At 47.0% G+C, this 12,720-nt stretch overlaps 3 protein-coding genes and 1 long non-coding RNA gene across 5 annotated transcripts; 2 read left to right on the top strand and 2 right to left on the bottom strand.

The window, feature by feature from the left end:
• Nucleotides 1-452: 452 nt before the first annotated feature.
• Nucleotides 453-8,269, top strand: LOC144467690 (cyclin-dependent kinase 4). The gene is made up of 5 exons (XM_078176605.1): nucleotides 453-846; nucleotides 5,454-6,118; nucleotides 6,573-6,917; nucleotides 6,996-7,156; nucleotides 7,232-8,269. Exons 2-5 carry the CDS (start codon nucleotides 5,474-5,476, stop codon nucleotides 7,449-7,451), a joined length of 1,371 nt encoding a protein of 456 aa, XP_078032731.1. The 5' UTR covers nucleotides 453-846; nucleotides 5,454-5,473; the 3' UTR covers nucleotides 7,452-8,269.
• On the bottom strand, nucleotides 6,799-8,701 carry LOC144467691 (uncharacterized). Of its 2 annotated transcripts, none has more exons than XR_013493710.1 (2): nucleotides 8,273-8,701; nucleotides 6,799-7,193 (listed from the first exon to the last, which is right to left on the bottom strand). It is a non-coding gene; the product is annotated as an uncharacterized LOC144467691 (long non-coding RNA). The 2 variants fall into 2 exon arrangements; XR_013493711.1 differs by having other exon boundaries at nucleotides 8,282-8,701.
• A 297-nt stretch (nucleotides 8,702-8,998) lies between these two features.
• On the top strand, nucleotides 8,999-10,279 carry Hint1 (histidine triad nucleotide binding protein 1). The gene is made up of 2 exons (XM_078176747.1): nucleotides 8,999-9,288; nucleotides 9,906-10,279. Exons 1-2 carry the CDS (start codon nucleotides 9,085-9,087, stop codon nucleotides 10,173-10,175), a joined length of 474 nt encoding a protein of 157 aa, XP_078032873.1. The 5' UTR covers nucleotides 8,999-9,084; the 3' UTR covers nucleotides 10,176-10,279.
• Nucleotides 10,280-10,309: 30 nt separating this feature from the next.
• Nucleotides 10,310-11,581, bottom strand: Dhfr (dihydrofolate reductase). The gene is made up of 5 exons (XM_078176746.1): nucleotides 11,275-11,581; nucleotides 11,035-11,190; nucleotides 10,833-10,956; nucleotides 10,659-10,768; nucleotides 10,310-10,438 (listed from the first exon to the last, which is right to left on the bottom strand). Exons 1-5 carry the CDS (start codon nucleotides 11,373-11,375, stop codon nucleotides 10,363-10,365), a joined length of 567 nt encoding a protein of 188 aa, XP_078032872.1. The 5' UTR covers nucleotides 11,376-11,581; the 3' UTR covers nucleotides 10,310-10,362.
• Nucleotides 11,582-12,720: the final 1,139 nt, after the last annotated feature.

The raw sequence follows: 12,720 nt of genomic DNA, 5'->3' as shown, positions 1-12,720 counted from the left end.
AATCCGATCGTCGGGTGGCGGCGAGACGGTATAAACCCTGGACGATCGACGCCGGTCGTCAGTGGATAATTCGTGGACGTCGCGGCACCGTCGCGGGTACGACCCGGCGGGTCGCGACGGCTCGGCGTCGGGACGCGGCGCGTCGAGTTGAGTCGAGAGTCGGGTTGGGTCGGGTCGGGTCGCGTTTCCCCCTCCCCGTTGCATACGGATAAGCCGATGTGGCGAGGTAGAAGTAGAAGCCAGAAGCAGAAGCCGAAGCAGAAGCAGCAGGAGCGTGTTGGTAGGGCCAGTGGCAGCTGTCGGTAGCGGTCGATGCGGACTCGGCTCGATCGAAGTCCCCTCGAGAGCCAGCCATCCAGCCAGGCTGCCAGTTGCTTGTGTACGGTTCGGCCAGCGACAGACTCTGCCCGTATGCGTGTCCGTCGCCTCGTGTCAGTACTTTTTAGGTCGGTCCACAGTGCAGTTCGCTTACAAGCGTGTTTTCGAGCGGCACGTTTGCTGGTTCGGCTGCACAACGATTCGTCGAGTCGCCGTTGGGTTACGCTCGCGAGTGGCCGACCGTCCTCTTCGCTCTCTCTTTTACGTCGCTACCGGCTGCCTCGCCAGTCGGCCGTGTGCTCGTGCTCGAGATCGTGATCGCGATCGTGATCGTTCTGCAACAAAGACGCCTCTCGCGCGACGCCTCCTGGGCCACGAGAACCCCAGCGGACAACCGTTTCCGGCACGTGGAGAGTGCCTGCCAGCCGCTTCTGTTTTTGTTCCCTGGCGCATCGCTGGCTGCTGCCTCCGTCTGGCTACCCGTCGCTCCGATCTTCTCTCGTGGGAGGTCAGCACCTAGCCCGCTGGGTAAGTCAACAGACCAGACTCTCGTCGGACCAGTACGTATCTCTCGGGGACGAACCCGCTTCGAAACGAGTATCACTCGAGCGAGGCTCGCTCGCTCGTTCGCTTTCAAACGCGCCTCCTTCTTCTCCACCTCTTCCTCTTCGTCTTCGTGTCTCCGTAGCAAACTACCCGCGACACCAGCCCCTGTACCGAGGATACGCGACACTTGTTGCTCGTTTCCCCTGGCGAACGAACAACCAGAAGGAGTCTAAGGTCTTCTAGATCCCGATCGCCGGGGACTCTTTAGTTCCGTCGATCTCGGACCTCCTTCGATCGTTAAGGATAGAGTTTTTCTTTTTTTCGTCGTGCTCGGTTGGTCCCCCGGGGATTTTCGGTCGTGAGAACGCCGGTCACGTAACGGTAGCGTATCTCGCGGAACGTGAGAACCTGGAATGTCGCGGCACGCGGAGATAAGACAAGGGTCTGCCACGGGCGGGGGTGGAGGCCCCCGCACCTCTTCGCTCTCTCGCTCTCTTTTTCTTGTTTACGAACCGCGCGTGTAGAAAACGTCGTCAGCGGCCACGTGGTCGGGCACGTGATACACCTCGAAATCAAACGAGGCGTCGAATTACGATTTCTTGCTAACTCCGTCTCCTTCGAGAATTGTTTGGTCGCGGCTAAGCTGATCGTGAATTGTTGGATTGTTGCAAAGGAAATTTTGGTTTTAGGAATAAATAGGATACGAGAAATACAATATCTTAGATTTTCTTCCAGTGACGGTCTGTTCTAGACCTTTCCAGATCTTCGACGTTGATAGATTGCCCATTGGGACATCGCTTGGAGCCAAGGGCGACCAAGCCACGCCTACTCGAGACCCTTTAGACAGAGATGCAACCTTCTGTTAGCACTCTAACAAAATTCAAATTAGCTTAGCTTTTCCAGACCCATCTGGAACACTCTTCGTAAAGCAAACACAAACTTCCATCTCAAGAGCTATCTCGATCTTCTACTCCGTGAAACACGAGCAACTGAATTCTGCGTGTACGCGTGTGTCTTCGACGCAGCTTGATAATCGTGATCTCCAGCTCGGAGATAGCACGTCGAACGAACCACGCGGAGAGATGTTTTGACGCGTTGGACACGCGAAACTTTCGAATGGCCATGCGTGGAACGGACGGACCAGTCGATTAGTCACCGCGACAAGATAAATCAATAATCGCGTCCGTGCTCCATCGGAGTAATCGGCCGGCGCGTTTTCCGCGAGACGGTGGTGGCTCGGTGTTCGGAGCCGAAGCCGGAACCGGTCTCCATTCATCGCGACGCCAGTCGTAAATTCCGGATCGATCCGTGAACCCGCCGCGTATATAACTTCTCTCTCGCGTGTTCCGTCGGAGACCTTCGGCACGGTCTTACAGTTCGGTCGGAGGTGAATGGGGAGGGACGAGCGTAAGTGTTCCGTCTCGCGTGTGAAAGACCCCGATCAGATAGCAGTGTCAACCCCATGAATAATCCGAAATCCACTGGCGCCTCCTTGTTTACACTGCTCGTCTACGAGTTGCTTCCTGCCTAACCGAGAGACGGTCGCGCCGTTTCCTGACCCCACCGTCTAATTTCCAATTCCCCGATCGTTCCCCGTCGTTCCATTTTCGTCCCGAAACGCGCCGGGACGTCGCCCTCGGTCGCCGTTCGATCGCACCGACCGCATCGAGGTTCCCACGATTCTCTAGGACCTACGACGATTTCGATGGCTACCAAATGGCTGAAAGCCGTCGTTCATACACGGCAACGTCTCGCCGCGCGGCCTAACAGGTTCACGGTCCTTATGTCCAGTCGAGAAACTAACGGGCAGAGGTCGATAAGTGGGGCGGTCTCGTTTACGAGAATCGGTTCATTCATACGCGACCGGACTGGCCGCGTTCTAACGGGCACGATTAAGTTGCGATCCCGTCGCCGGTTGATTGACGCGTTTGGGAACCATTATCGTTCCGTGCCACATAGCTCGTAAACAGCGGCGAACACGTGTAGAAGATACCGAAACGGAGCCGGGCCGCGTCGCCGCGTTGAGCAACAGTGTTCCGGAAAATTCCTCGAAAAGTGTGTCCGACCGAACGGCTCCGATATTTATCTACAGTGTAAGATCGTTGGCGCTTCTCTCTGCCACCGGGTTTTCTTATCGTCGATCGTTCCAGTCGGCCGTTATCTTCGGGCTTCGATTTTTTTTTTCCCGATTCCTAGAGAGGTTTCGCTCCGTCATCGACGAAGTTCAAGGCTGAAGTCTCACCTTTCCCTTCGCGGAACAGATTTCCCCCGGCGTATGTCCCGTCGAGATACCCCCAGCCCCGGAGAAGAGACACAGATCCTTCCGAGAAGGCGGCTCGCGACGGCCATCGAGTTGCTGAGAAGTTAATTTTACTTCGAGACCGTTTCGTGTGATGTAACGCTCCTCCGCTCGCGCTCGTTTTCTTTCTTTTTTTTTCAGGCGAACTTATCACAAAAGGAAGTTGATAAAAGAATTTAATCAAACTGTCGGCTTCCTCCTCGACGATGACGCGACCGTCGTCGGTGGTTATGGTCGCGATGACAGATTTTAGGAGCGCGGAACCGTGGAAAAATAAAGAGAATCGGAGCGACCGGGGCCCCAGCGTTATCGTTGTACAAACGAAGAGTTCATTCAAGGGAGCGACGCTCGGGCGATAAAAGCGACTCGGGCGCGGAAAATCGACGCCGGAATGCGCGGTTCGACGATAAACCTTGTAAATCCCGGGCCCGATAACCGAGCTTGTTTTATTACACCCTCGATGGTCTATGTAAACGTTCCGGGACCGCGTGGCTCGCCTATTCGAGGCCCTTCGGTCCTCGTGCGCACCGACGAACGGGAACACGGGGTCTTCGTAATCTTCGACGCGCGACACGCCGTGTTTTTATCGACGACTCCTTGATTTAACTTTGTTGTGAGCTACATTACGTTTCGCCACCGTGTGTACACAGCGAGGCACGTCATTGCCTGTCCTTCGACGGTCTAGGCGATTCGTTTTTGGGCAGCGCGCAAGTCTCTCTTCCGGCCGCAGTCCACGGAACACACGTGCTCGAGGCAACCGTAATCGTGCTACGCTCCCATCTGATTTCGGAGTCGGTCGCCTCGGGAAACCCGAGAGGAAACTCGAATCTGTTCCAAAAATTTTCGAGAAGTATTTGCACTTCGTTTCGTGGCCAGTTCTTTGTTACGTGCAATACAGTGGACAGAAATTACACGGAGTTCGTTTTTTTATGTGCTATATCGAATTTTCTTACGGCGTTTAGAATACGAAAGAAATGAAATAAGATCCGCCGTGTCGAATTTTAAGTTTATCGCTTCAATCTTATCAAGTAAATTATTTCTATTTTCTAGGAATTTTTAACGATGTTCCGCACTTAATCTCTAATTTAATGACTTATTTCCAATAAAACGTGGGTGTGCATATAATATCATTTTCTGTTTTTATTTAATATATTTATACAAACATGTGGATGCTGTTTCGATTTGAATTAGAAAAGGTTAGTAAAACCGTGTTAATATTAAATAAAAATTGAAAACTCTGCTAGTCAAGATATAAAAAAAATATTCTAAACTCTACCAAAATGATTGTGTAGTACTCAGGTTCCTTTTTGGCATTCTTTATTCTCTGATAAATTATTATAACAATAATGACAAAAATTCAGGTTTTTAAATACTGTAATACATTAAACATTGCGAGTTAAAGAGCGTTCACGCAGTAATAATTGGACGGAAGGTCCATAGTCGGTTTGGTAAAAACGAGCGTTTTCCAACGTGAAATTTTCCGCATGGACGTCGGCCAGGTAAAAATACAATTTTCGGGCGAGCCGACGGCGGCCAGGTAAAAATACAATTTTCGGGCGAGCCGACGACGGCCGGCACCGTGCCGGAGAAAACAAAGGGCAAGGGACCCGTTAAGCCTGTACAATGGGGCCGTTCTTGCATTTACAAGATGTTCCGGGAAGCAGACGACGATGAGGCAGCGCTATTATACGAACGCAGGTGTCGGTGCAGATGTCGTGTAACAGACGGCGCGGCGGAATCGCACACGTAAAATTTAATGAAACCCCAGGTCTCACCTATATTCCGGTCGCCGCGTACGCTTCTCTCAACCGGTACATTAACGCCGAAACCGCTCGATCGCTTCGCCCTGATCACCCTGGAATTTGGATCATAGTTTCCGACCATAAACTCTGATACGACCCGCAGGAAATTTCCACTTCCCATTCATTTTGCTTCTCCGTAATCTGACTTTTCAATATTCCAATGTTCCCGCATGGTAAAAGGGATCTCTGATTGGTCGTTTCGAAATATCGAGTTGAAGATCGTCCCTTGTGAGCATTAAAACCTAGTATGAAAATCCAGCACCCAGCACTTAAAGCTTAAAATCCTAGAATCACAATCAAAAGCATAAAATCTATAATCTAGACTGTAGAACTTCGAACCTCGCTTCCACGATCCAGAAAAATTGACCCTGGAAATCTGCCGAAAAAATTCAGTCCAAAATCTTCGATTGCTCCAGCTTGTCCCACCGTATCACATTGAAAACCTAGGAATCGTGACGTTGAACTAGACGCAATCATGTTCGTTTCAGGTAGAAGCCGAAATGTTGTGATGGCCGGCACGTCCCGACGTCCGAGCTCCGAGCTCGGACCTGACCTATCGTCGCCGACGCCGCCGAAGAAGTCGAAGTTTTCCGGCGCAACCGGCTGCGAGAAGGATCCGGAGCTGAGCAACGAGGATCCGAAGAGCGCGGAGACGCTGGCCAGCTCGGTGGCCGCGTCCTTGTCCGAGAACACCGTCGAGCTGATCCCGGAAGGAATAGCGGGGACTAGTCCTTTCGAGATCTCCGAGGAATCGCTGGACGGGACGAAACAACTGATCCAGACCAGCTTGGAGGGTCCTGGGATGGCGATGCCCGGATCCTCGAAGGACGGACACTTCGGCAGCTTCGAGACGATCGTGCAGATGAAGTACGGTCAACAGGAGCGTCCTGGCAGCTCGAGCAGGAAGTCTGAGACGGACTGCAACATGCAAATTCAGACTTCGTTGCTCGGCGAGGACGCGTTTTATCAGGAGCTGTCGCTGATCGGGAACGGAGCTTATGGCACCGTCTACAAGGCCAAGGACCTGAACACCGGACAGGTAGTCGCCTTGAAGAAAGTCAGGGTACCCCTCACCGAGGATGGATTGCCCTCATCGACGTTGCGGGAGATCGCCACGCTGAAGCAGCTGGAGAGATTCGAGCATCCGCACATTGTGAGACATTCTCTCGTCATTTTGTTCTCTTCTTGATCCGCACTCTTTCTTCCTCTTCTTCTTTTTCTTTTTCTTCTTCTTCTGGGTTGCACAGCCGTTCTTCTTTGCCCTTGGTCCTCTTCTTCCTTCTACCCCAAGATTCTCGTGCAGCCATGCCGGTGCAGTCTTCCCGAGTCATTTATCATTCATGCATCGTGAGACACTATTTCATCTTGGTACTCCTACTTATCTTCTTTCTGTCTTCTTGATCTACGCCCTTGTCTTCTTCCTCTTCTGGGATACCTCGCGTTACAACATTGTTGCTGTCTTCTTGCATCATCTATCATGCGCGTTGTCTTGATATCTTCGTTGCTCTTGGTCCCCACAGGTGATCTCCTCTTGTACCTTCCTTCGTCTTCTTTCCTCTTCTCGTATCTCGCGTGGATCGTGATCGTAACTTGCATCCTGCTCGTAGGTGAGACTATTGGACGTCTGCCAAGGGAATTACCTGCACTTGCCCTCGGCGGACGGTCTGTCCGAGAGGCTGGACCGCGGCCTGACCTTGTGGCTGGTGTTCGAGCACGTGGAGCGGGATCTCGAGTCCTACATGTCCGCGTGTCCACGGTCAGGCATCCCGCCGGAACTGGTTAAGCGGATGTCGAGGGAGATACTCAGAGGCGTCGAATTTTTGCACAGCCATAGGATCATACATAGGGACTTGAAGCCGCAGAATCTGCTCGTATCCAGGGAAGGTAGAATAAAGATCGCAGATTTTGGCCTGGCGAAGACCTATGACTTCGAGATGAGGTTGACTTCCGTGGTACGTCGATAGCTTTGTTCTCTTACAAGATTTCCCACAGGATAAAGCGATCCGTTCTTAACGACATGTGATCTCCAGGTTGTGACGCAGTGGTATCGAGCACCCGAAGTGCTCCTGGGCTGTTCGTACGCGACCCCTGTAGACATGTGGTCCGTGGGTTGCATACTAGCTGAGCTGAGTCGACTGCAACCCCTGTTCCCAGGCACCAGCGAGGGCGACCAGCTCGATAGGATTTTCCAGTAAGTCGGTTGCGGGCTTCCCTCGCAGGAAACAAACCTGCGGATATGTTTAATTATTTTCTGATCGTTTTTCAGGATAATCGGCATGCCATCGCAAGAGGAATGGCCGGAGAACGTGTCCCTCAGTTGGACAGCGTTCCCTTACAGACAACCCAAGCCTCTATCACAAATAATACCAAACCTCAACGACGATGGTCTGGATCTAATCAAGTATCTGCTCACGTTCGATCCACACAGTCGCCTGACCGCGGTTCAAGCGCTCAAACACAGGTACTTCGACGAAGACGACTCGTGATGATCGGAGTTTCCCGCGTCCCTTCGTTAAGCTAAGGTCACGCGACTCGACCGCGGCACGGGAACACCTTACGGTTACTTTCCTTTCCTCGCCGTTATGGGATCATAGAATCGGTTGCGAGCACGATATCGATCTTCCTAACTGGACGTCCGCTCATGAATAACACCGCGTTTCCCGTTCGGAAATTACAATTGCAAACGCGCTTTTGTCGTCGCCTATGAAAACCATCGTCATATTTAATTCATAACAAGAGCCGGCCATAACTTCATTGTATGCGTTCGTTTTCGCAGCGAGCCTTGCACGCCGATCTGCTCCGACCGCCGTAGGATTCCCATCGTTAGCATAGTTAGCTAAGTGTAGTCAGTATCGTTACGTTATTTATTTAGAATTAAGTAGCGCGTCGACGCGACGAATCGACGGGCTCGCCCGGTCCCGCGTGTTCACCGACGGCCGATGTCGCGTGAAGCATTCGGACACACCCTATGCCTTAATTTTCTATGTAATTAAATCTAGACGGATAAGCAAGCGTAGCGTTTAAGTAGCGTTCTTGTAAGACTGGGGTCACTACGGACCCGTCGCGAAATCGGCGGAGAACACGTTGGTTCTACCGCGTCAGAAACCAGAAAGTACACTGCCATAATGTATGTAAGGAATGATCGGCGAAGACGTTCAACGACGCAACGTTACCTTTCGTACAGTTTATAAACCTTTTGACTAATGATATTTATATACACCCTGGCACGCAGTTTTATAAAGATATGCGGAGGTCGTTCGAAAAAGACTGTACAATAAAATAAAGATGTTTTTATAGTTTGATATACCTGCGTTACCTTGGCTCGCGACGACGATGATTCAGCAGATTTTACAGACGATCCTGAGAGCGGCCGACAAGGGCGGTATACCAGGTTATGTCATAAGTTCGTGGCATTTTCTGTTTTCTTCGAGGCAGCTGACGATTTTCGGATGTTCAGTCTATCAGACATCTCTTGATTAATCTCACGTCTCACCCATAAGATCACGAATAGTATCCTCGTACAGTTTAGTCAAAAGTTCAGAATAGGGTTGATCTTCAAGTGCAATATTTCCTTTATAAAATCAGTCGAACCACTTTCTGGATTGATAAAACACCTTCGTTAACAAATATTGAAGCCGTTGCAAAGCAAGTACATCACAAGATGTCGGAAAAGTGTCTTCGCTAACTGTGCTTTTCAAATGCTCTGCTTAGACTGAGGTCGTTCAACGGTCGCTTATCGTTCTGTGTCCGCTACATACACTGAAAAAAATTTAATAATATTTATTATCGACATTCGTGTTCTAGCTCTCCTTATATTTCATATATTTTTCTAACTTGGCCCACGCCGCGAAAAACGTAAAAGCGTTTCGGCATAAATTTACGCGACGACATAATCAAGCAACGTGGAATAATATTATTTCAAGATAAGGTAAACCAGAGTTGCGAGATCACTGATCTTACCATTTGAAAGACCCGCCAGTTTGTGTCGACGCCATTACAACTGTTTATATATAGATATTTACACTTGGTAATCAGAGACTTTGGTACACAATATCAGTAGAATAATAATCAACCGCCGATGTCATCGTCGTGACAGTTGCGGGAGCCGTTAGCTTCGAAATGAAGCTGCTCTTGAATTTTGCCTTATCTACGTCGAAAAAGTTGTTGTGTCCAAACGCCAGTCGCCTAAATTCGACTCCATGCTGGAAAAAGATGGCGACTGAAGTGGAGAAGGCACAAACAGCCGCTGCTGGCGGAGACACGATTTTTGGGAAAATACTTCGCAAAGAGATCCCTTGTAATTTCATCTACGAGGACGATAAGGTAAATGAAATATGTGGGCACAAATCAGGCACCGAAACGAAATTTTAATCGTATCGCCGTCATTGCCAATCTTCCTGCTTCGTACTAGGTTATTTGCCGGTTCATCGTGACGCAATAACAATCACTAAAGTGCTAATTTCCATGCAAATATAATCGTAGTAGAATTTAAATTACTGTATAACAGTATCTTCGTGGGAACAAGGTCAAATAATAATTCTAGGGTTCCGTTGAGCTTTGCCATAACTAAAAATCAGATCTGTGTGTTTTTATAGTATATACAACTTATTAAAGTGCAATTAAACTTGTAGATTAACAAAAATTAAATCTACGATTAATCTATGTTCGCTGGAAGAAATTCTCCTTCTTTAGACTTTTGTAAAAGAATTTATGGGGATGAGAATTTAAAGGAAGATTTGCAGTTTATGTATAATATATGACATCTAATAGTTATCTATTTACTGTGAAGTTACCGATTGTTGAATCTAGTTGGACATTTTCGTCGAAATGAACACTGTCTTATGCTTCTCTTTTCATTTTTTTAGGCATTTTCGTTCGTTCGTTTTCTGCAACATTGTCAACTAGACTGATGCGAAATTAAAATTAATTTTGTTTGTCAGTGCGTCGCGTTCCACGATATCAACGCCCAAGCGCCGGTGCATTTCCTGGTGATCCCGCGGAAGCCGATTGTTCAGCTTTCGAAGGCCGAGGAACAGGATGAGTCTCTACTGGGTCATCTGATGCTGGTCGCTCGTAAAGTCGCGAAACAGGAAGGCCTCGACGACGGTTTCCGTTTGGTCGTCAACGACGGAAAAAACGGCGCGCAGTCGGTCTTCCACCTGCATCTGCACGTCCTTGGCGGACGCCAGATGCAGTGGCCACCGGGTTAAACGAGTTTCACCGTAACTAGTGAAACGTTTCACGCTTTTGTATTTCTCCTTGCCTCGAAGTACACACACACACGTCAGAATAAAGCATTGAAAACAGGTCGAAATTTATTGTGGAAAATAAAATTTATTTATTGGTTCGTTCACTGAGATAGAAAAATAGAAGCTCTCTTATCATGCTGGGGTGCGTTTATTGTTTCTTGTATACTTCGTAGACGAACTGTATTCCGTTCTCCTCCTCGACGTCTTGAGGAACCTCCGAGTCTCTGAAAACAGTAAAACAGTTAACATTTCGCAATAACCTCAAGAATTATGAAAGACTAAATCACATATCTTAGCAAATTTGAATTGAATAGATTGGTTATTGTAAAAATTATTTTTTAAGTCTCGGCAAAGTTTCGTCATCCATACGAGGGTGACGTGGTAGTCGAAGGGTTAAAGCATTGGTAAGATCATGAATGGGTAAATAAATTAAATTGAACTCACTTCGTCAAGACGATGTCGTTTGGTATTTGAGGGAAGAACGTATCGCACTCGAAAAACTTTTTAACTCGCGTCAGGTACAATCGACCGAAATAGGGCGACTCCATAGCAGCCTGTAAATCGAGATTTGTATTTTCCGATCGAAAAACTTTAGTTGATTATATGAAATGAAATTACCTTGTACACAGAGCTGCCTCCAATCACCCATACGCTTTCGATGAGATCATTCAGCGGTGGTTGCGAAATCATCTCCATCGCCTTCTCTATGCTTTTACATACAATCGCCTCGTTCCCAAGGTCCCTACGTAATTTATCGTAACAGTAATTGTTTATTCCATCGTACGTTTCGCTTACGCGTTGAAAAAAAAATCGGCATTACAAAAGCTTCGACGAAAGGACCATATTTACACGATTCTGTAAGGGCCTGTACTTCTTCGGAATGCATTCCCATGTCCTGCGTCCCATAAGGACGACGTTCTTCTTGCTCGGATCTTTTGTTTTCGACGTCATGGTTGTAAAGAACGCCATTTCGCTCCTGTGCGAGAGAAACATGCCAGTGAGAACGCGTCGCGCGCGAGCCGATTCTGTCTGAATGACTTATTGATTCGTGTTGACTTACTTCAATTTCCATGGTAAGGCCCCGTTTACGCCGATGCCCATACCTTCGCAGGCGGCAGCTATTAAATTCAATTGTAACTGCATTTTCTTAGGCCCACTCATAAATGTAACTTGCTTGTAATCTAATCAACTCGTTCACTTATGTATGGGATGTATAGGAACCTGTGTGCCTTTAGCAGATGAAATTCAAAAAGGGAGATGGCAGCGCAATCTGGTGACTTCTTTATAGCGATCGTAAGTCCCATAAAGTAGCGCGACAAATGAAAAAGTAAGAAACTAAATCGTACGAATTGTTGCAGCGTTAATCGCTCGATTTGTTGTTTTTAATTGCTGTCGACTGAGTTACGTAACGATAAGATATTAAAAGCAATGACTGCGAGAAAGTGCCGAGCATCACCCATGTTGAACATACACGAGTTTGGGATATAAATTATATATGGCAAGAAGAAATATTTTAAGGGTAATATTTAATCGCCAGTAATATATAATAATCAGGTAATTTAGTTCAATGACTTGGTTTGCATAGTTATTATATGATTAGCAAAGCAGCGACGAAAAAATTAAGTAACTCATTAACTAGGTATGCAAGATTATTATTCTTGGTCTTAAAATATACTTAACAATAGATTCCATAGAATGTATATCTCAAAATCATATAGTTTTCCTGGTCATGGTTTTTTAAAAAGTAGATATTTGAAAAATTTGCTTATTATTACATGTCTTCTAAGTAGTTGAAAAGTATCATCACTGAGTCTTTAATTATGGTAAAATTCGGGCATTGAAAAATAAACTAAGAGCACAGAATTGTTCAGGAGATTTTACTGCATCGATATCGTACGAGAAAAATAAATAAAACCATTGCAAGATGTAGTTAATTGCATTTTGAAGTCTGATCAACTATTATATTAATTAATTGTGCTTTACAATGTTATCGTCTGATTTTCGGGCAATATCGATGCAACAAATTCTCTTGTGTAATTATGTGCTCCTAATTAATATATTTTTGCTTCGATTCTGCTATTATTAATGTTTTTGTTAATAATATTTGGGGAAGCCTCCTATGTAAGGATTTTGGAACTGAGTGATCTCAGTCGGTCACGTTGCATCAACAGTTTCGGCGTTTTGACACTGCATGGACTGGCGCTGTTCATGCTTTTAAATGCAGCAAAAAATTCATGCCGGATTCAACGTGGCTTCTTATAGGAGTAACGGCACGAATCAATTGTTTAAAAATTCAGCAATTGAAAATAAAATTAAAAATCGTTTATAGCGAATAAATTTGAACAAGAATATGAGAAAAACAATTATGAACATGCTAGGGATTTCTTCTGATTTTCCATTATAAAAGTGCATATAAAATGCCTGCAATATCATGAAATTTAATATTTTACTAAACCTTCCTTTTCAGAAGGGGATGGATGATTAGTGTCGATATTGTCTGCACAAT

Source organism: Augochlora pura, chromosome 3 (genome assembly GCF_028453695.1).
Source record: "Augochlora pura isolate Apur16 chromosome 3, APUR_v2.2.1, whole genome shotgun sequence".
Lineage (NCBI taxonomy): Eukaryota > Metazoa > Arthropoda > Insecta > Hymenoptera > Halictidae > Augochlora > Augochlora pura.
This window is presented reverse-complemented; position numbering and strand designations above follow the sequence as displayed.